This window comes from Micropterus salmoides, unplaced genomic scaffold, assembly GCF_014851395.1.
Source record: "Micropterus salmoides isolate LMB-PRFRI ecotype aquatic unplaced genomic scaffold, ASM1485139v1 Ms_hic_scaffold_1993, whole genome shotgun sequence".
NCBI classification, from domain to species: Eukaryota; Metazoa; Chordata; class Actinopteri; order Centrarchiformes; family Centrarchidae; genus Micropterus; species Micropterus salmoides.
Window position 1 is genome coordinate 42,378 of NW_024041143.1, and position 24,506 is coordinate 66,883.

At 41.3% G+C, this 24,506-nt stretch overlaps 1 protein-coding gene across 1 annotated transcript in view; it reads left to right on the forward strand.

The window, feature by feature from the left end:
- The window catches only part of LOC119911263 (tissue factor-like), a 51,896-nt gene extending 29,156 nt beyond the window's left edge, over positions 1 to 22,740 (forward strand). Inside the window, exon 4 of the mRNA XM_038730076.1 lies at positions 22,639 to 22,740. Within this exon, the coding sequence (XP_038586004.1) occupies positions 22,639 to 22,738 (100 nt within the window). The 3' untranslated portion in view covers positions 22,739 to 22,740. The remainder of the gene's footprint in view (positions 1 to 22,638) is intronic.
- The last annotated feature ends 1,766 nt before the right edge of the window (positions 22,741 to 24,506 follow it).

Below are 24,506 nucleotides of genomic sequence, written 5' to 3' on the forward strand. Positions count from 1 at the left end.
ATCAGAAAGACAGCATGAACTTTTGGACAGTTTAAATATTGACGTTATGCAGTGTTTTGAACAGCGACGCAGTCACGTCCATGATCACGCTCACAGTCCTCGCTTTGAACTAATCTGCAGGTGGGAGTGGTCCCAGTGAATCATCGTGCAGCTAACGATGCAGCCTGCAAACTACATTCAGAAGCATGTATCTACATGACGATACATTACGTAGATAAACAAAGTTTTCGGGACGTTTGCAGTCAGTGGATCCTGAAGCGACGCATGCGACACATCTGGGACTATCACCAGTTAATTTCCACCAGTTAAACTGTCACACTGGCAGTAACGTTAAATGACTGCAGAGAGAACAGGAGGAGGACAGAAGGAAAGACTGAAACAGACTGATATCTTCATTCTTTGTTAACATCACTCAGTACTGTGGTGTCAGATGTTGGCTTTATATTGACTTTGCTGTTGTTAACATTATTTTGCTGCTCTATAAACAGCATTTAGTTGTATTTAGAATATTCAATACAAACCCTATATTGAATTTAAAAACAACCAGGCAGCCAATATGCGCACTTCGATATTTTTTATTTATGGCAAGTGATATATCATCATCTGAATATATAACAATTTTAATGCAGATTTTCCTCTCATCGTTCAGGCCTACCTCACGCCCACGTTTGCTTCATTTCTTATTTGGTCTGTTGGTTGCTTGCTAGGATGGCTGAACACGCAAAATGGTCAAAGGCTTGGATACATTTTATTTAAAGCCAGAGATAGTGCTCGCAGTTAATATTTACAGACTAATGGAGTGTTGCAGGCTGCGGTTGTGAACGCTGGTTTGAAGTCAGTACAGCAGAGAGTAGTAACTGTGTCTGTTGTGGTAATGCTAATAAGTTAAATAATACACACACACACACACACACACACACACACACATTTTCGAGCAACGGTTCGGTTCGTGTCGCGGTCACCCCCCCTTTATTTTTTTGATAAAGGTAAAATGTGTCAAAAAACTGCATCATGAGATGCTCTGGCCTACAAATCTTGTTCTCAAGAAGTCATGTTTGTTTTGTGACAGACCCCAATTTCTTTCACATAGTGATATATTAATAGTTTATTCAGTTTATGAATTTCTAATATAATAATTCCCACACTAATTGAGACTAAAGAGTTATATGGCAATATCATGTTTTAACCAGTGATTTGTCATGACCAGTGATTAGTGTCATGGTCAAAAGGTATCACTGAGTGTGTTTCGGGGTATACCCTTTGGATATCTTGAGCATTTCATGTGGGATGACTCAGTTTGTGTTTTTTCCCTTTCATCGAGTTCTCCATCCCAGCTGGTCTACGTCTCTGAAGAAGTAGCACAGCAACCCAATGCTGGTGTATTTACTATCAGATTTGACAGGGGTAAACTTGATTCCCATTTCTTTCACCATAGTCCATGTAACAGACTATTTATTATACACATATTTATACTACGTGTTTGGTCCTTCTCTTTTTGTCAACTGTGAAACCATTAGAGGACTATGGAAATGGAGACCCTTAGATAGTGTTGGGTCAGATGTGCGTCCCCCTCTCTGTGTCCTAGGCATGCTGATCATGCTTTTTTAACCATAACCTGACTTTGTGGAATAAGCTGGTGTCTTTTGTGCTGTTTGCTAAAGACAGGACATTCCTACTATATTTATGTATGTTTTGTAACACAATTTTCACTAATTCTGCATACATTTTCCTTTGCTGGTGTTTTTGATGATGTCTTGCTGTGCTCATTCTGCTCCCAGAGCACACGTGCCTGCTTACACACACAACCATGTGCTACTGCCTCTGGGCAGTTAGATGCAGAGAGGACCACACACACTCAGAGCAATAGAGTCTTAACACTGTGATCTTAACTTTACACTCTAAAATAAAACTCTAAATGATGACAAGAGCTATAGAGTTTTAACACTGTGATCATAACTTTACACTCTAAAATAACACTTTAAATGATGACAATGTAGACCACCATCGCTCTAGTAACTAATGATAACAATTTAGGCTATAATGCTCTAAAATAATTCTCAACAATAGGTGCACTCAGCATTGGTCTTAAAAATTTGTTGGAGCTTTTTAAAATATTTAAACAGATGTTTTGAAAATTTGCTTTAAAAATACTGATCACTCATCACAACTTTACTGTTTACCAGCAGCACCCACACAACCCACACCTAATGTAAACAAGATTACTGAACAGTATTACAATAACTTCAGTAAAACAGAACCAGGGGAATGTGTTGCTCTCAGGAGGAGGCTAGAAGGAGCACATACTGGCAGTGGAAATCTACATCTTTCCACTGCAGAGGCTCTGTCTACAACATGGAGGAGAAACTAGTTTTAATGAGTGTATAAGTACAATTTAAATTAGATAAAAATATCTATTTTAATCTAATAGTTTACTGTTGGTATGTTAATATAAATTATTTAATTTTGCTATATGTAGGCTATTGTCATTTTATGTAATAGTATACTAAACAGCCCACCACTAGTATAATATTAACTCCAATTGGACAAAATAGCAGTTTCATATTTGTGAGTTGTTTTCAATTACATTGGTCTCTTAATTTGTTAATGATACTATCTCATTAATGATCAGAACCATTCATTCAGGAGGAGTTCAACATTTGAAAGTTTACTGTAGCACGTCAAACAATTATTATGTCCCGCCGCATCCAGGCTGTGATTGGCCAGTTGATGAAAAGTGAAATTGAGGAGCCCATCGATATTATGAAAAGTTGAACATGTTTCAACAAAAGGCACCTGATAAAGCTAAACAGCCAGCTAGCTAAACCCACAACTTCCTTTTCTTCTCCCTGTTGGTTTTGAACGATTAGCGGGCGGGGTGGGGTGGATTACGGTAAGGTTGTAGTTACTCGCACATTGTGCTTGTAAATCATTTTTCCTGTTCGCACGTATCGATTTTTAGGGGCATATCCGAGCAAAATGGTCGCACCGTAGAGCCCTGTGTAGGTGTATTTACTGGAAGTTGTTTATGATTATTTATTTCTATAACCTTATAACCTGGTGGAGGTCGTATCATCAAGGCAAAGAAAGCTCAGACTCCTCACAGCAACAGATGGTTAAAGGATAATCTCAGTATTATATATTTAAACCTGGGCCCCATTGTCACTTATTTAGGTGTAGAAATGACTCGTAGGTACAGAAAGTTTTAAATCAGTGCAGTAGATGGATTCCTCGCGAGACACATTCAACACAAACACACAGCACGCACACTCCGGCATCACAACGCTCTCGAGCTTATTTGGTAGATTTTGGTTAGAGTTGATTGGTAGATTCCAAATGATGGCATGATAATGACGTTCGTTATGGGCTACAATTCTCCGTGCAATGTACTTTAAACCAACATTTTTATTATTAAGAGAGATTTTACATGTACCATGTCTTTTAACAACAATTTCAGTATTTAAAATGAATGTGCAGTATAATAGTGAGTGCTAAAGGAGCTGTCACACTGAAGCAGAACTACAAACTAAACCTTGAGGGTAAATGTTTTTATTTTTAATTGTATGGATTACATGAATGTTATGGTGGTTGTTGTTTTCCCCCCTGCAAACATTAAAAGGTTTCCTTGTTTTAAGTGTAAGCTGGACATGCTAAAGTAGAAAATTGTAAAACACTAGAAATTAGTTATTTAGATTTTTATTTCAACAAGGTGTTTGGCAAGAATAACACTTACGGTGAGTAAATATTAGTGAATCTCAGCATTTGCAGGAGTCAATGAAAAGGTTTAACACTAATGAAGAGTGAATTAATGAGTGTAAATTATGAATAACAGTGGATGATTTTTGTGGTTTTAATTTTCATTAGGTTTTTATGCCCAAGTCCTCTTCTGTTTATCTTCGATTTAAATAATTTAAATGGTTGGGGGGCAGACACCATCACTATGGAGCTATACCTAGCCAAAACTGGCTATGGCTATGAAATAGAAGTGCAGCTAATTTCACGTTTCTCATAATAGACTACAAATAAACTACACTTGTTACACGTACCATTATAGCTAAAGGAGGCAGAGGAGTAACTGAACATTTAACGCACCAAGTAGGAGAGAGCAGGATAGCAAGAGGGAGACAAAGAAGCTATCACTAGCTGCTAAGCTAAAGTACAATGGCAACTCTTCCCATAAGTGATATTAATATTCCCCAATATTTAATATTCTCTGACTGTAGCAGCATTGTAGATATACTGTGGAAATTACACATTATACGTTAAACTAAGGATTTACTCCATTCAATGGAGTAGAGATGGATGAGAATGTATAAATAAGTGTGATTGTCTCTGAAAATGAAGTTTGTGAGTTTAGGAGGAAAAGTAATACATCATCTGCATAAAAGCTTATCTTGTGGTGTACATTTTCTGTTTGAATATTTTTATTTTGTCTGATAGCAGATGCTAATGGTTCTATAAAAATGGCAAAAAGCAAGGGAGAGAATGGGAAACCCTGCCTGACCTGCAAGACTGAAGCTTGGAGAAGTATGATAATTTCTCCTGACAGCAGCTCTTGGGGAGCTGTATAATGTTTTAATCCAGTCTATAAAGGAGTTCCCAAATCCAAATTTATGTAAAGTAGCAAACAGAAATATCCAATTTACCTTACACACACAAAAAAAGTGGTTTTTCAGTGGTACTTTGGGGTGGTTGGGGTACTATATAGCACTGCTGCCTTACAAAGAACCTGTTAAGCCCCTGTATAGTTCTTTATGCTGTGTACACATACAACGCAAATTTAATCCTTGCGATGCTTTCCTTGTGCGGGTTTTATCGCTGGACAACTGTGAGTGTTCCCACAACGCGATAAGCGAATAAACATCATCCGCGAATACTAAAGTTATAGGAAGCCAAAGTAAACATTTTGCTGTGATTTAATTGCAATAAACGGATCAAACTGATGCCAAAATAACTACAATATGATGCCGATTTGTTAGACATATGAATACATGCTTTGTCAGGTCTCTCAGCACGTCAGCAGGATGACATTTTAAATGTTTGTTTTCAGAATGGAGTTCTGGACTCCCTTCACCTTCACATTCAGTGAGCAAACTAACAGGCTGCTATACACAGGTACAGAATCTAGGAACAGAAATAGGAACTAATTACAACTGATATGTCACTGTAATAACAAGCAATATCTGTTAGGATTTGGTTTGGTGCTGTTTTTCCTGTGTTTATTTGATATTGTCATGGTTTGGAGTTTTGTAGTGTAGTTTATTATTTTGTTCATTCGCTTTAAGTTTTCTTAGTATCTGTCTAGTTTCATATTCTAGTTATGTCCTGCATTTTTATCCGTGTCTTAGTGTATACTCCTGGTCCGTGTACTTTGATATTATTTTGTCCATGTTGCCATGCGTTCTGTTTAATCTTAGTTCAGTCTGTTTTCCCTGTTAGTTGTAGTTTGGGTATATTAGTGATCTGTCTGCTTATGTTGTGGTTCAGTCACTTATTCTCTGTTTCCCTATGGCCTTATTGGTGTCTATCTGTTTTCCCCTGCTGTCTCTCTGCCTACCTGTTTCTCGTTAGTCTCATGTCTGTCACCTGTGTTACTCCCGCCCTGCTCGTTAGTCCCTGGTGTGTGTATATGTTTGGTGTTTCTCTCCAGTCTTCGTCTGGTAGATAGCTTGGTGAGCGCGCGACTGTCAAAATAGGGACGCCGAAGACTGGATGATTCACGGCTAGGAGGAGTTGTACGGTTTGGAGGGCGATTCAAATTACTTTGAGACTCATTAATCTTACAAGGGACAAGTAGTTGATATCTCAATTGGCATCTCCTGTGAGAGTTTGTGTTGTGAGCTGAAGCAGCAGGCAGCTCCCCAACGAGGGATGGGCTATGCCGCCGAAGGGGAAAACTAGTGATGGTGCTGGGAGTAATGACAAAAAGTCCAGACAATCTGAAAAAAGAGATAGATCTGACAATGGAAGTGGAAGTGAGAGTGACGAGTCCCAAAGCACAAGGAAAATGCCAAGATCTGAAGAGGAGGGTGAATTTAGGATGATAGTTAAATTCAAAGATAAAAGTGACAAAGCCTTAAACCCACTCAGACTATCGGAGGAGCTAAAAAACAAAATGGGAAAAGTTCTAAATGTGAAAATGATGATGAATGGGAATATACTTGTTTTTTGCAGAAATGATAATCAGAGGTTGAATGCCCTTAAAGTTCGGCATTTGCTTAACAGGCCTGTTGAATGTTTCGTTCCTGGTCAGGCTAAAAATGCTAAAGGAGTGATCTATGTAAGCCTTGAGATAGAAGAGAGTGACATCTTGAAGAATTTAAAGGGAGCTGAGGTTGTAGCTGTACGGAGATTCAAAGAAACCGGTAATGCTGTGCTATTAACATTCAAGCAAGATATTGTGCCAGCAAGGGTTAGCCTTGGATATATTAGCTTGCCAGTGACACAGTATATTCGTCCCCCACTGCGTTGTTACAATTGTCAACGCTATGGCCATGTAGCAGCAGCATGCGGAGGGAAAAAAAGATGTGGGAAGTGTGGAGGAAGCCATGACTTTATTCAATGTAAAGCTGATATAGTCAAGTGCTGTAACTGTGGCGGAAATCATGTATCTTCATTTAGGGGGTGTGAGCATCATGTTAGAGCTGTGGGAGTAGAGAAATTGAGAGTTGAAGGCAAAATATCATATGCAGATGCCCTGAAGAAAGTGAGGGGAACGGGGGAACCTTCCAGACAAGTGGTAGTTGAAGTGCCTTCTGATTCCCAGCCTGATAGGGAGAAAGTGAGGCAGATTGTGGGAACCCAGTCATTCCTGGCATTCATGGTAGATGTTCTGTGGGCAGTTAGAGACCAAACCAGAAGATCTGACGTTATTAAAGTGGTGGTGGATGCTGCAGAGAGATTTCTGGAAGAGGCATGTATGGGTCCAGAAGAGTTGCACAAGTATATGAGACAGAAACTGGAAGTTTACGAAAGAGGTAGGGGAAAACAAAAGATCACTGACAGTAATGAGGAATGTACTGGGGGAAGAAACATGGACATAAATGATGATAGGTAAATTGCTGATGTTTTACATCTTACAATGGAATGCACGGAGTTTGATGGCTAATGGACAGGAACTTAAGAGATTTGTTGATGAATTTAAGGATCTACCAGAGGTGATATGTATTCAGGAAACTTGGCTTAAACCATGCTTAGATTTTGTGATTCCTGGATATGAAAGTAACAGATATGATAGAAAAGGAAAGTCTGGGGGAGGGTGTGCAACATTTATAAGATCAGATGTACAGTATCAAAATGTAGAGATAATGTCTAAACTAGAATGTGTTATAGTAAGAGTCTGGGGACAGCACAGGTGGATTAACATAATAAACATGTATAATCCTTGTTTGCAAATAAATCTAAGCGAGTTGGAGTGGGTTATGGAACAAGTAGGGACACCGGTCATTTGGGTGGGGGATTTTAACTCTCACAACCCTCTTTGGGGTAGCAGAATAAAAGATAATAATGGGAGCACTATAGAGGAATTTATGGACAGGTGGAGATTAGTTTGTTTAAATGATGGCAGGCCAACTAGATTTGATATTAGAACAGGAAATGTTTCATATATAGATTTGGCATAGCGTCCAGTGAACTAGCTAGGGTTGGAGAGTGGGATTCTTTGGACAGATATACAATAGGGAGTGATCATTACCCAATATTATTGAGGTTTGGGAAAACTTTATTGAGTGAAGAACAGGGTAACCAAAACTTATTTAATTATAGTAAGGCAGATTGGGCACTTTTTTCTGAAAAGTGTAACAAAACTATAGAGGAAGTAAATGAGGAAGGGACAATAGAGGAATGGAATAGCAGCTTATGTGAAATAATTATGAAAAGTGCAATTGAATCTATCCCGATAAAGAAGTGTTCTAAAAGGAAAATTAGTGTGCCATGGTGGAACAAGGACTGTGATAAAGCAGTAAGAGACAGGAATTGCGGGTATAGAGCATTGAGGAAACATCCAACAGAAGATAAAGCAGTAGAATATAAAAGACTGCGAGCCAAAGCACGCAGAGTGATTAAGACTGCAAAAAAAGAGTGCTGGAGAAAATACTGTGGAAAACTAGGGGCAGAGACTGCAGTAACAGAAATATGGCGGGCAGTACATCGTATGGCAGGAAGTAATAGGAAAAGGAAAATGCCAGTTTTAGAGGAGGGAGGATTGTATGCTACAAGTGATTTGGATAAAGCAAAGCTATGTGAAAATAGCTTTAGAGCTGTTCACAGTGGAGCTAACATTGGTGAAGCAGGTATAAGGAAAAGAAATGAGATATTAGAGCAAAATCGATACAAACTTGAGATAAATAATGATAATTCTGATGTGGGTAATTTATTTTTCTCATTAGAAGAATTGCACAGGGCAATTGGAAAAGGAAGGAAAACAGCCCCGGGAAAGGATGGTGTTAGCTATGAGATTGTTAAGAATCTTAGTGACAAAGTTTTGGAGGAAATCTTGGCCTTAATGAATCACATATGGCAAGAGGGAAGTCTACCTAGCACATGGAAGCATGCACTGGTGGTTCCAATATTGAAACCAGGGAAAGACGCTTATAAGGCAGGATCATACAGGCCCATTGCACTGACATCAGTCCTATGTAAAATAATGGAAAGGATGGTTACAGACAGATTGGTTTATAAGTTAGAGAAGAAGGGATGGTTTACATCAGTACAAAGTGGATTCCGTAGAGGGAGAAGTACCATGGATGCCGTTACGTCCCTTGACAGTGATATAAAGAAAGCAATGGTGAATAGAGAAGTATTAATGGCGGTGTTTATTGATATTGAAAAGGCGTATGACATGCTATGGAAGGAGGGGCTTGTCATAAAACTATATGAGGCTGGAGTCAGAGGGAGGATGATTAACTGGATACAAGACTTCTTGAAGGACAGGAGAATTCAAGTTAGGGTTGCAAATGCTTTATCAGCTGGAACAGGTATCGATAACGGAACTCCTCAGGGTAGCGTGATAAGCCCAGTCCTTTTCAATATTATGATAAATGATATATTTGAAGAAATTGGGAATAGTTTTGGAAAATCTCTATTTGCTGATGATGGGGCCATCTGGAAAAGGGGCAGGAATGTCAAACAAATAACTGAGCAAATGCAAGTAGCTCTGAACAAAGTAACTAGTTGGGGTGAAAAGTGGGGGTTGAGGATATCAGTGGAGAAATCAAAGTATATAATATTTGGTAATAAGAAAACTGAATGTGGTGGTTTATTTTTGTATGAACAAGCAATTGAGAGGGTTAAAGAGTTCAAATTTTTGGGTGTGCATTTGGATGAGAAGCTAACATGGAAAAAGCAGATAGATAATGTTGTAAATAAGTGTGAAAAGGTATTAAATGTAATGCGTTCCCTCTCAGGTAGCACATGGGGTGCAGGCAGAGATACTCAACTAATGATCTACAGGGCAATGATAAGATCTAGGTTGGATTATGGATGTGTGTGTTATGGGACAGCCGCTGATACACATTTAAAGAGGCTGGAAGTAATACAAGCTAAGGCACTGAGACTATGTTGCGGGGCCCTCCGTACAACTCCAGTCCCAGCTTTGTTGGTAGAGATGGGGGAAATGCCATTGTCAATTAGACGGGAGAAATTGGCAATGCAGTATATTGTTAAATTATGGGCACATAAAGGAGAACACCCTACAAAAATAGTTCTAAGTAATGCGTGGGAGTGGGGATCAGGGAAAAGGAGGAAGGAATGTTTTATGTTTAACATCAGGAAAAAAATTGAGGAACTGGGACTGAAGGAGGAAGGGATGGCCCCGCAAGTGTACTGGTCAGTTGTACCACTGTGGTTGATGTCCATACCAGAAATAGATCTTAGTATAATGGATAACATCAAACATCATGAAGGCACAGAGTATCCCAATATGGTAAAGCGAAGACTGGAAAATCAGTGGGGAACTTACCTTCAGATATATACAGATGGATCCCAAGATCCACAAACTGGGAAGTCAGGCTTTGCTTTTTATATCCCACAATATGAATATGTAAAGCTTAAACGACTGTCTGAGGGGGTATCGGTGTATACAACAGAACTTCTAGCTATTATATGGGCACTAAAGTGGATAGAGGAAGTGCAACCAAGGAGAGCAGTAATATGCTCAGATTCGGCTTCAGTGTTAAAAACTCTGGGAGGAAGTAATATGGGAGCTCGGCCAGATCTGTTTATGGAGCTGATGGTTCTGTTGTATAAAATCGAAAAGGCTGGAGGGTCAGTGGATTTCTCTGGGTCCCTGCACATGTTGGGGTAGAAGGGAATGAGGTGGCAGACAAGGTAGCAAAAATGACTCTGAAAAGAGATATTGATTTAGAAGTTTGTATTGGGGTCACCGAATGTAGATCTGTCATTAAGGAAAACACTATAGTAGTATGGCAGAGGCAGTGGGAAAAGGAAACAAAGGGCCGGCATTATTATGCAATACAAAACAAAGTAAAGACAGAGCAGAGTTGCTTGGGTAAATCCAGAAGACAAGCTGTAATTATGACAAGACTAAGGCTGGGACACTGTGGATTTGCATGGGATCTAGCGAAGATAGGCAAACATGAGGATGGGCTCTGTAGAACCTGCAATCAACAACAGACTGTTAATCATGTGTTTATGGAATGTCAACAGTATAAAAGGCAAAGAGAACAACTGTATTCTGAGGTAGCAGGAGATGGACTACAAGCAGTGACATTGAGAGATATTTTGAATCCTCATGAGAACCAATCAAGGATAGTGGAAGCAGTCATGGATTTTATATCTGCAACAGGATTAGCCCTCTGAGAATGAAGGTGCTATAAAGCGATACCGAGACTGAACTGTGGGTGGCAGCAATATGCCGTAAGGCATCTAGTCTGCCGGAAAGCCAGTAGAAGAAGAAGAAGAAGTCTTCGTCTGGTCATTGTTTGAGTTACCCCCTGTCTGTCGTGTGGATACGCCCCATCTTCTGTTGTCTTCCTTGCTCGTCTTGTCACCTTTTTTCCTTTGGAGTTTGGATTTCTGTTGGGATTATCTTGTTTTTTGGACTCTGTCAGTAAGTGTGCTTGCCTTTTGTTTGTTTTCTCTCAATAAACCCCCGTTGAACTGTGCCTCCTCTGCCTTGCGTCCTGCGTTTGGGTCCTCCAACCTGCCTTACCACCACTTACCGTGACAGAATGACCGGACCACAAATAGACCCAACAGACCTAGCATTGTTGGCAGAGGATATGAGGGAGTGGACCTCGACCTGCGAAAGGTTAGGTTCCTCTATCCTGGATTCCACAGACTTGAATCGCAGACTGCTTGTCTATGGCCTCATGGAGAAGACACTGTGCAGCAAGCCAAAGCTGCTGAATCTCCCCTCCATGGCTGAGCAGTTGGGCATCATCAGATGGATGAAGAGAGACCCGGAGCGGATACTGGACGCTCTCAAGGGTTCACAGCCTGGTGGCACTCAAGCCGCTAGCCCCGGGCTGCTAGCCGACCTGCACATGTCCGGCCCCTGGTCTTCTAGCACAAAGGCTAGCCACCCTCCGAGTTTCCCGCCTGTTCCACCTACAGAGAAACCTTCTGGAGGATGACGGGGTTCTCGCCACAGCAGACAGGCTGCTCAGGGGTCCAGCGCCTTGTCCTCCAAGTCACCCAGGGTTTCCGAGACTGTGCTCCTGTGCGGCATGGAACCTGAGCACCTCCGTCCTACTGAGCCGACTCATGTTCCTCATGCTCCGTCGGTGGTCCAATCGACTACTGGTCCCTCGTCGTTGGTCCGACCGGTAACAACTCCGCCGGAGGTCCAGCTGACTCCTGCTCCTTGTTCCCTGTTGGTGGCCCGATCGGTACCAGTCGCGCCGGTGGTCATCAGCCCAGCCGCTCAGTCTGTGGTCCTCAGCCCTGCTGTCCAGTTGCTGGCCTTCAGTCCTGCTCTGCCACTTGAGGCCCCAGGCCTCCTACGACGGCCTCCTGCCCGACCTCCAGAGAGGTCACGTCTCCACCGCTGGCCTCCTGAGAGGTCTCGCCTTCATCAGTCACCTGTCTGGCCTCAGGTGAGCCCTTGTTCTTTTGGTCGTCCTCCGGGACGTCCTCCTGAACTGTGTTGCCCTCATGACCCTGCCGGCCGGCTTGGTCAACCTCCGGAACTCTGTTTTTCCCCTGATCTGCCCAGCCTCCTGGGTCATCCTCCGGAACGATCTCCTGAACTGTTTTGTCCCCCTGGCATGTTTTTCTTAGTATCTGTCTAGTCTCATATTCTAGTTATGTCCTGCATTTTTATCCGTGTCTTAGTGTATACTCCTGGTTCGTGTACTTTGATATTATTTTGGTCCATGTTGCCCTGCGTTCTGTTTAATCTTAGTTCAGTCTGTTTTCCCTGTTAGTTGTAGTTTGGGTATATTAGTGATCTGTCTGCTTATGTTCTGGTTCAGTCACTTATTCTCTGTTTCTTCCTGGTTATCATTAGTTTCCCTATGGCCTTATTGGTGTCTGTCTGTTTTCCCCTGCTGTCTCTGCCTACCTGTGTCTCGTTAGTCTCATGTCTGTCACCTGTGTTACTCCCGCCTGCTCGTTAGTCCCTGGTGTGTGTATGTTTGGTGTTTCTCTCCAGTCTTCGTGTGGATACGCTCTGTCTTCTGTTGTCTGCCTTGCTCATTTTGTCACCTTGTTTCCTTTTGGAGTTTGGATTTCTGTTGGGATTATCTTTAGCCTTGTGTTTATTTTCCCTCAATAAACCTCCTCTGCCTTGCGTCCTGCGTTTGGGTCCTCCAACCTGCCTTACCACCACTTACCGTAACAATATCAAGAATTCCAATGTACCTATACTCAGGAATGGGCAAAAATACATCAAATTTATTTTGAAAAAAAATACAAAATACCCAAGTTTTTAAAGGAGACCTATTAAACTGCTTTTCCAGTCCTATGTTGTAGTTCTCTGACTCCTGTATGGCAGCTATTTTATTTTCTTATACTGACTTTTCATGTAGGGCTTCATTTCAGCCTGTGTGTGATACAAGCTGCAAGTGTGTGTGTGTGTGTGTGTGTGTGTGTGTGTGTGTGTGAGGCCTCCCCTCTCAAAGCCCACTGTCTTCTGATTGGCCAAGACCTGAAGCATGTTACCAGGCTGTTGTTGTTGCTGGGCAGAACAGGCAGACGGAGCCGTTGTTGGGCTGTTGCCATGCCCATATATGGAACACCAGCTCCTTCTGGCTCGGTATTAGTCAGACTTTAGTGATGCAAATGAAAACTGTTGGTTGAGAGCTTTAGCTATTAGCTAGCCGTAATCATGTTTCCTGTCAGTGGTGTTAAATATGGATTAATTTCATGGCACCTACTTATTCTCCAGCCTGTGGTTTGGCTTTGCTGGTTACTTAGCGAGACAATCAGCTGATCAGTAACGTTAATTGGCAATAAAACCATAACGTTAGCTTGGAGCATGGAAGCATCAGCCAGCTAAACTTTTACTGACTGGTAGAAAAAAATGTATTAGATGGATTGGTTTATTCTCCAGCGCTGTGCTTTGGCTTGTGGTGTTATGTTAGTTGGATTAATTTCGTGTAGTTATCTCTCTCTCCAGCGCTCTGTTTTGGCTTTGTATGTTACGTTCTTGAGAATCAGCTTTATCACTAATTGGTAATAAAACAGCAGCTTCCAGACTCAAAGCTCAGATCAGCCAGCTAAACTTTGAAAAAAATATGTAGGTGGATTGTAACTCCATATAATTATTCTCCAGCCTCTGTTATGGCTTTGTTACGTGGCCAGAAATGTGCCGTTACCTTCCTGAGACAAACAGCTGATGAATATTATTGGTAATGAAATGGTAACAGCAGAGAAGCTCAGATCAACAGCTAAACTTCACATTTTACTGCCCTGGTGGAAAACATGTATTTCTTTTTACTGCTAATCGTGATATATAACAAGACTGTGTCTATCAAGTGACCAATAATAAATACTTTCCGAATTTGTATTAAAAATGTTATTGGAAATTGTGTCCCACTGTGCACATAAATATTTAATTTTTACTTTCACATGCTAATGCCCATTAAAAACGTTGCCGTTTTACCACACGCTGAAATTATGGCTGTTAGTACTACTTTGTGTTTCTGTTGTATTTCAAAAAAATTAAATAAGACATGTTGGTAAGATTTGCATGCTTGTCAAAGTGAGAGGAGTCTTGATCCTCACCTGACAATGCCTTTGTAAACTTCATGTATTATGTGGTTTATAATGGACTGTGGTGCAGAAACAGTGAGGCTTACATCGTCCTGTTATCTGTCAGTGGTTGTTACATGCAAGCAGGCCTGTTTTTGTTTTGTTTTCCTCCCCCACTAATTTCTGTGACTGGCTCACACCTGTGCAGCCTGGCTGAGCTGCACATTGGCCAAAGGAGGTTGGAGCTGGCCAACCACAATGGAACATGCAAAATAAAAGGAGCACCCTAGAAGAGTTTGGTCTCTCACCCCATGCAATCAGCCTTGTTTGTAGCAGCAGTGTACCACAACCCTTTGTTACACATTGTAGTTTGATGAATAAACTTTCATCTGCTGAGTTCTTATCGGCACTTTTATGTTGCGCCCCCGAGCCGGGGTTGTAACAGTGGTCATACTTGATGCACTAGATGTGATAGTTTTTGAGAATTTCTTCATTTACTTTGGTATGTTAGTCCAGATGAGCCAACCCTCCCAAAATGTAAAATAATATACAGGAGTATGAGACATCATGTAGTACTTCATTTCTTCATGTGGCTGTTGTTTATTAATGAAAAAGTAACAATAATATTCAAAAACATTTGGTTTTACATAATATATAATTCTTAACACATCTATCTAAAGAAACCTAATTTCTTGAATGGCAATCTCTTTTATCTCAGATGACATCTTTGTTCTGTCTCAGGCACCGTAGCTATACTTCTCGCTTGGGTAGGGGAGGGGGGGTGCAATTCGCAACCCTCACCACTAGATGTCACTAGAACTTACACACTGAACCTTTAAACAAGCATGTACAAAGTGCTCAACACACCATTCTATCCAGAAATTATTTTCTGTTTTTATTTATACAAAAATACTAAACACTGTAGTATTTTGATACAAATTACATAGGCAGTATTTCTGATACATGGATTTAAAATATGTATTTGAAATACTAAATAGTTTGTAGTTAATTTTGTAATTTGTATTTGATGGGCTTCATAAAAATGGCTATGTCTGCCTGTACTCATACTGGAAGATATATAAAAAAATCCACTCCTCTGTTCGAAAGGAAAAGTTTGCAAAGCCTCCCAGACATACCTCCACCAATACAACATGGAGCATATTTTATTAGCATATTTTCATAAACAATATTTTAAACAATCATTACAAAACAAATCTTACCTGGACGTTGCCTCATGGAGATACAGTTAATACGTTGCCTACTTCACCCAAGTGAGTGTTAGATCCCAAGTTACCCCTATTCAGGAGGTACTGGACCAGCTCTCTGTCTTAAGTGCACTTCTGCGTCAAATCGATGGCTTAGCCTCTGCGTAGCCCCCTACCCTACACCGTCACCTACGGCGTAGCCTAATGTGCACCTCCTCAAAAATGTAACCACACGTCGAGTTGACGCGGACCGTAAGCTCTGTGATTGGTCGGCTGGGTAGCCTCACAATGCCTCCGAGGTGACAGGAAGTGCCAGTGCTTTGAAGTAACTTTTACTAACGGCCAAAAAAGCAGCTGTAACACGGTGGATCAATATATTTGACCGTCACAAACTGAGCGAAATGACTCGTTTCACTATCAGAATGTGATCCACTTGGTCAATAACATTTGAAAAGGCTATACCAGCCGCACGTATACAATTTTACCCCCATTCACATTAGCAGAGGGCTAAACCGGAAGTTAACCTGCTCTGCTGGCAAAAGTCAACTCAGTGGACACTGTAGTGCTACTGCCAACTAGTGTTTGGGGGTGTAATTGCAGATACACAGACACACAAGTATAAATGCCTGGCTACGTGCGTATACCCTACACAGGAGTATAAATCAAGCTTTACCCTGGACTCACACAGGCGGCGTGTGCGCTGCATTACGACTGCGCCACGGCTGCCGGAGCAAATCTCTTCCATTGTAGTCAATGCTTGTGCCACAGCGCGTCCCAGAAGCGCGTCTCCGCTCTGTTGCGCAGAGAATAGCCAGCCGGTCTATTTTTCACCGAAGACACGTCAAGCAGTCGTTTATTTGGTTGCAGATGAGCCAGGCACTTTCCTTATACAGAAAGTTTAAGTATACTTGGCTTGTAGTTGAGCTTATTCTTGTGGTAGAGTAGCCTATTAAATACTTTTTAATTCAATTTTATTTATATAGCGTCAAATCACAACAACAGTTATCTCACAGCGCTTTTCATAAAAGAGCAGGGCTAGACCATACTCTGTGATGTTATTTACAGAAGCCCAACAATTCCCACCAAGAGCAAGCACTAGGGGACAGAGGCAGAGGACCTCTTTTTAAGAGGCAGAAACCTCGAGCAGAACCATGGCTCAGGGTGGTCGGCCATAGAGGTACAGACAGTAAAGGTGATGTTGCTATAGACTAAATGAAAAATGGTACAGATAAAACAGTAGTGTTAATGATAATAATCGTAATGTTAATGATTATAATAATAATTGTAGCAGAGGGTGTCAAGCAGGAACACGGGGCAGCAGGTGACTTGCAACCACAGATCCAGACTCCACAGCTCCAGAGCCATAAACACCTGCAGGAAGTGATAGGAGAGAGGAGAGGGAGGAGAAAGCACAAGACTACCGGAAAGGGGAGAAGTTAGTAACATGCATTAATGGGATGAGGTTAAAGAGAGAAAGGAGAGAAAGTAGAGGAGAGAGGAGCTCATTGCATCATGGGAAGTCCCCCGGCAGTCTAGGCCTAAAGCAGCATAAATAAGGAATGGTTCAGGACTCCCCTGAGCCAGCCCTAACTATAAGCTTTATCAAAGAGGAAAGTCTTAAGCCTACTCTTAAATGTGGGGACGGTGTGTGCATCCTGAACCCAAACTGGAACCGGGTACCACAGGAGAGGAGCTTGATAGCTGAACGCTCTGGCTCCCATTCTACTTTTAGAGACTCTAGGAACCACAAGTAACCCTGCATTCTGGGAGCGCAGTGCTCTGGTGGGGTAGTAAGGTACTATGAGCTCTTTAAGAGAAGATGGTGCCTGACCATTAAGAGCTTTGTAGGTAAGAAGAATGATTTTAAATTCTATCCTGGATTTTACTGGAAGCCAATGCAGAGAAGCTAAAACAGGAGAAATGTGATCTCTTTTCCTGGTTCCTGTCAGAACACGTGCTGCAGCATTCTGGATCAGCTGAAGAGTCTTAACGGACTTTTTCGAGCAGCCTGATAATAAGGAATTGCAGTAATCCAGCCTAGAAGTAATAAATGCATGGACTAGTTTTTCTGCATCATTTTTAGACAGGATGTTCCTGATTTTTGCAATATTACGTAGGTGAAAAAAGGCGTTCCTTGAAATTTGCTTAATGTGAGACTTAAATGACATGTCCTGATCAAAGATAACTCCAAGATTCCTCACAGTGGTGCTGGAGGCCAGGGCGATGCCATCCAGGGAAACTATATCTTTAGATAATGCGTCACGGAGGTGCTTGGGCCCCAGAACAATAACTTCAGTTTATCTGAGTTTAACATTAGAAAATTACAAGTCATCCAGGTTTTAACATCCTGAAGGCACATTTGAAGTTTAGCTAACGGATTAGTTTCATCTGGCTTAATCGATAGATATCACTGAGTATTGTTGCGTTTTTTCAGATTTTGAGAAAGGAGAGGCTGGATCCGATGAAAATTAACAAGAAATTTAATTAAAAAATAGGTGAATAAAAGATGGCATTAGAGAACAAACATGAAACAAAAACACTGCAGTGGACTGGAAAGTTGTTCCTCTTTTCAGATTTACAGCTTACAGTCCTGATTCTCACAAAATGAAATTAATATCCTCCAGGTATGTGGGCGGGTCTTTTCCTCCAAATGGCTCAGGACCATAGCCACTCAACAGTATCATCTGCATAACAATGAAGGTTTATGGAGTGTTTCCTGATAATATTGCCTAAAGGAAGCATATATAAAGTGAAGAGGATTGGCCTGAGGGCAGATCCTTGTGGCACTCCATGACTAACTTTGGCGTGCATGGAGGACTCATCGTTAACATGTACAAACTGAAATCGATCTGATAAATAGGACTTAAACCAGCTTAGAGCGGTTCCTTTAATGCCAATGAAATGTTCCAGTCTCTGTAATAGGATCTGATGGTCAATGGTATCAAATGCAGCCTTAAAATCTAGTAAAACCAGTACTGAGACAAGTCCTTTGTCTGATGCAATTAGGAGGTCATTAGTAATTTTCACCAGTGCTTTCTCTGTGCTATGATGAACTCTAAATCCTGACTGAAAATCCTCAAATAAACTATTGCTCTGTAGAAAGTCACACAGCTGACAGATCAGGAATTTGGAAAAGACAGACAGGTGGACTAAATCCAGAACAGAAGACAATAGACCAGGATGGAAGAAACCGAACAAACAATACATCTAAAAGGGAAACAATGAACTTAAGAACACAGAACTAAGGGTCAGAACAAAGAACTAAGACACTGAACTACACACTAAGACATAGGACTAAGAATTAAGACAGGGAAGCAGAACTACAGACTAAGACATGAACTAGGACATAACAGGGGATGGTGAAAACAGATGTAGACCAAACATAAAATCACCATAAGAATAAACAAGGCAGATCAGTAAAACACAAGACATGGAACAAAAAAACCCGCAAATAATACCTGAAATCCTCAAACCATGACAAAATTAAATTTCAAGTTATGCTATTCAGATTCAAAAACAATACAAATTCAAATATGCTATATGGTCTTTGCTTCCGGCGCTGGCGCGAGCAGGATGCTGATCCAGTAGCTCCGTACGTGTCGTGTTGTTTTGTTTTATATACTTTTAAGTGTGTTTTTTTTTTTTTTTTAAACTTTAACTCTTTATATAACACTAGCTGTGTAAAACTTTATATATCCTATGGATACAATTACTCTTTAGGGACAACATAGCAGTGGACAACTTGTTTATTCAAGGGAGAAGCTGCTCCAAACAATGGGACAACCTGTCGTGTGGAGCTGAGGAAGAGGCACCGAGGCTGCAGAGCCGAAGCGAAGGTGAAGGCTAGGCTAGCGGCTAAGCGGTGGAAGTACAAGCCCTCGGTTCCGTCGATAGTGATGGGGAATGTGAACTGTCTGACCAACAAGATGGACGAGCTGGCTGCCCTTGTGAGGACGAAACAGGACGTTCAGGGAGTGCAGTTTACTTTGCCTCTCTGAAACCTGGCTAACCCAGAACACCCCGGACGCTAATGTGGATCTACCTGGATTCACTACAGTGAGAGCGGACCGGGACTGTGGACGCAGCGGCAAAAGCAAAGGAGGGGGACTCGCGCTGTTTATCGACAACAGATGGTAGAAGGAAGAAGAGGATGGCAGTCAAGGATGGTGACAGGGATGAGCTGAAGCGCGAACATGGGGAACACAAGGTCCACCTGAGAGAGGCGAAGGAGGACTACAGAAGGAAGGTAGAACAGAAGCTGCAGCACAGCAACATGCAGGAGCTCTGGGATGGCTGAATACCTCCAAGACCAAGGAGATGGTGGTGGACTTCAGAAGGAAGAAATCACATCTCCAACCTGTGTCCATCGAGGGGGTCGATGTGGAGGTGGTCAGGATTTACAAATATCTGGGGCTGTAGCTGGATGACAAGCTGGACTGGACAGCAAATATGGACACTCTCCACAGGAAAGGGCAGAGCCGTCTGTACTTCCTGAGAAGGCTGGGGTCCTTCAACATCTGCAAAAAACTGCTGCAAATGTTTTATCGGTCTGTGGTGGCCAGCGTCCTCTTTTATGCTGTAGTTTGCTGGGGTGGAAGCAGCAAGAAGAGAGCTGCCGGTCGACTGCACAGACTGGTGAGGAGAGCTGGCTCAGTGGTGGGCTCAGAGCTGGACTCTCTGGTGACAGTGGCAGAAAGAAGGACCCTGGACAAACTGCTGTCCATACTGGACAACGCCCACCACCCTCTGACAACACCTTCATCGGGCAGAGGAGTGTGTTCAGTGGCAAGACTGCTGTCCAAGCCCAGCTCCACTTACTTCCATTTGCACTCCATCTGTACTGTTTACTTCCATCTGCATTCCATTTGCACCTTTTACTGTTTTGCACTGTGGCTACTGTGTTATATTTTTATTTTTATTTTATTTTAATATAGGTTTAATGTATGTATATTTTGTATGCTACTGGATACTTGAATTTCCCTCTGGATAAATAAAGTATCTATCTATTGTAGCAAACCTAGATTTAGTTATGCATTTTAATAAATTTATGAGAATTAATACCCAATTATGAATTTTAATTTCATAAAATCAAATTTTATTCCTCGTTTCAGGGCACCACCAGAATTGTTATAAACCTAGAGTCTCCGGACCTCTAGGTAGTTTTAATAATTATACAAATATTACTAGTGATCAGTTAATAATTGCTCAATTATCTTAAATCAGTCAGTCTCATATCTAAAGGGTCAATTCTCTTGGCAGGGACGTAGAAATAGGCAACACACACAGTTCTTGATTATATTACAGTGAATTTATTCTCTAATGTGATAAAAAGATGGTTGAATACCGGGAAAATAAACAATTGCTGAACAATGAGAAACGGAGGTTCGATTGTGGGAAGCATTTGACTCATACGGCATAGAAGAACTATTGAAAGTAAGCTAACGCTATGAGTTTAGGAGTTAAAAGGAAATCTGACCACAGAATGTGTGTTAAGTCTTACGGCTTGTCGGCCTGCTTTAGCCTGTTGCTGGTCCCACGCTAGCTGCCCGATCCTGGCTTTTTGCTAGGGATTCTCCGGGGTTCTCCGTGTCTGATTGAAAACGCCTCCTCCGTCTGGCAATTCGGCTGTTTTCAGGTTTCCTTCGTTGCCGCTGGCGAGACCACGCGGCTTGGTCTGACCTCGGTGAAGGTGGCTCGACGAAAAAGGCTTAAAATGGAACTTGGTCGTTCCTGAATTAGTCCAGTGTAACTTAACGGACTGATAACTTTTAACAAAACAAAAAACAAAAGAAATAAAGAAAATAAAACAAACTGAGGGGCAGATCGATGTCTCGGCACTTCACATGTGTAGCTTCAAGCGAAACAAAAGGCCTGTTTCGCTGGTCGACTCTGAGGGCGTTGCCTGGCGAAGCACGCCGAAGCGTGCGGAAGCGTCCAGAGAGAGCCGAGGGGAAGAGCGGAGAGCGAAGAGAGAAGAGAGAACAAGCGATGTCGCGTGTCGCTATTTTGTTGCCTGGGGCGTGGTTCCCCAGGGGGCGTCCTTTCTAAACTTAAGGTCTAAAGAAAAGAAATCTATTTGCACGTATTATAATCAAATATTTTCCACAATCGAACCTCAATGGTCAAACGGTTGTACTGTTTTAAGTTAAGCATTTGGTAACAGGAAACAGTTGTCACATTATTGGTCAGGATATTTATACATTTAACGGCATTTCCAACGAGGGCATGTAATACTTATTTCGTCCACTTGGGGGAGCTCAGGTTACATGAGGAAAGCTTAGATTAATCCAAGATCATCTCTCCTTAGGAACTGGGGAATATTGTTGATTCATCCTTAAATTCAAGCTGGCGATTAAGAGTATAGTAAGACATTTCTTTATCATCATTTCTAAAGGAATTTTGTAGTAAAGTATTATGAACAAGCATTAATTACATTAGATGGAGTGTCTTGCTGAAAATAAAAACTGCAAAAGTAACTTTCTTTTCAGCACTAATATCAACAACAGATAGCAACAACATGTTAACTACTCAAATAGAGGCAAACATAATCAAGTAACTAAAGATTTAATTAAACTTAATTAAATGCTTTGAGTCTTTGGAGACTGCAGTCCTTGGTCATCCAAAGTTCGGCTACCTGGGTCATGTCACACTTGGGTGAACAAGGTCAGTTGCCACGGAAACATGTGTGGAGGGGGGCAGTTTTGATAGGCTGTTCAGGGAAATGATAATCGCTGGTTCGTGTCCCTTTGTCAGTTTAACAGTCAGGCCCCGTGTTATCAGCGTCGGAATCAAAAGGGTGCCAGTTTTATGGTCAGGGATAGCACTTAAAGAAAGCAACTTTGACCCCCCCCTTCTTCTCTGGGGGACGAGAGAGGAATTTGGAGTAGCTCCAAATTTATTCAATATAGAATGCACAAATCCACACCGTTGTTCACTACACTATCTATCTATCTATCTATCTATCTATCTATCTATTTATCTATCTACTGAAATTGAGTTTTTTAATACAATTATTCAAGTTCAGCAATTCACATTCAGATCTAAATTATTCAAATTCAGATTCTACTAACAAAAATATCTGCACATATCTTAGTTTCATTAACCTGACTTTTATCCACGTTTGCCCTTCACAAATCTAACTTTAGGAACTCTAACTAAAAAATAAATGGCAGTATATACCGTATGGCTTGAGAATTTTGGCCTCATTACAACAATTGTGTGAAAATTCAATCACCATGCATGTTAAATGCACATCACACGTGTTTGTATTCCTGTTTGATAGGTCCTACTATGCTGACATCTTAACAGAGCCTGCGACCATGGACCATGACTATGACCTGGATGAGTTCCCTCACACTTATTCCCCACTTCAATCCCTATAGAGAAAGTAGGTATTGCCACACACAAACGCACGTTACAGTTGCCAGTGAGACATACTGTATATGTTTAAAAGTATACAGTAGGATAAGTAAGTAAGTAGCCTACTATCAAGCTTTAAGTGTCTCCAGAGGGAGCTGTGTGAAGTCTGACAAATGTCCTCAAGTGAAGAACCACGTAAAGTCAAGTCAAACACAATTCACGTATAATCAGGATAAGCACTCTAATGTTTTCAAAATAGATCTGAAAGATGATTCTGACTCTGATGTCATCAGGCAAGTTGTTTCAGTCGCTGTACCATGACTTGGTCTCAAGCTTGACAGAACCTGACACTGCACATGCTTTAGTGTCAAACAGGGAATGAAATTAGCACCCGCCACGCGTGGGTAAATTGGTGGCGGTAGCAGGTAAAATCGTTGGGCCATCCGTCACTTTGGTGGACAGGGAAAATGCAACAACAGAAAGACACGTGTAGTACGGTTAGAATATTGTGGCAATCGGCGCACACACCTGCGTCTCACACACAGACAACCACCAGTCAGCTGAGGAAATATCTGTGAAATCCTGCATGTATATTGCTTGTCTGTTTTGAATAATACAGAAGATTAAAAATAATCGCATATTAAATATTAGATTATTTTCCAAAATCACTCAGCCCTAGTTTAAAGTGCTTAAGTCAATCTCAGTCATTATGTTCTGTACCATTACATGTATTCATTTAGCTGACGATTTTATCCAAAGCGACTTACAATTGCTATATATGTCAGAGGTCGCACGCCTCTGGAGCAACTAGGGGTTAAGTGTCTTGCTCAGGGACACAATGGTGGATGTGTCACAGTGGGGGATTGAAGCTGGGTCTCTCACACCAAAGGCATGTATCTTATCCATTGCGCTATCAACACCCCCGTGTACCAAAAAAGAATTAAAGTTTACATGGCACAGTATCCTGGTTTCTATTTGAGTACTAGCATATCCATGTTTCTGAAATCAGGCTATAGTGTTTACATGCACAGCAGTAATCACGATACTCCAAAAACCCTCATCACTAGTGCACATGTGAAATGAAATTCTGTCAGATATCAGGAAAGGATCAGGTGCTTATACATTGTTCATATTAGAGGTATGTTTTTTTTTTATGTTTAATGTTCATTTGTTAAAGGAGGCAAAGGCTGTTTGTGACTGTGTTTGAAGAAATAATAATGTAACTTTCTTGCCTGTGACCTGACCCTGGATAAGTGGTATTTACAGTCCCCTCCTAAAGTATTGGAATGGTAAGGCAAATTCCTTTATTTTTGTTGTTCACTGAAGACATTTGGGTTCATGATCAAAAGATGAGTATGAGACAAGAGTTCAGAATTTCAGCTCTCATTTCCTGGTATTTACATCTAGATGTGTGATCCGAGGACGATGGGGGATGCTGGAACCAATATTTTGGAGATGTGATTTCTCTCATCCGTCTCTTGATCTTTCGCTCTCTCTTCCTCATTAACAAAGCTGCACAAATCTGTCCAATGTCGGAGACCCAGCTATTAAAAGTTATTAGCAAGCATGTAAGGAGCCTAGCTAATAAGGAGCGCTAAGTTAATGTTAGAATACAGCTGGGTTTTCGAGGCTAGCAAGCTGTATCTGCGCCACAGTTACACTCATCATTCTGTGGAAAACTGAGTTATGATACTGTATTAACAGATGAGCTAATAAAGTCCAGTCAATAACTGAATTAAAACGGATAATTTATTACTGAGATGAAAAGGGGCCACAAACACATTTATAGGT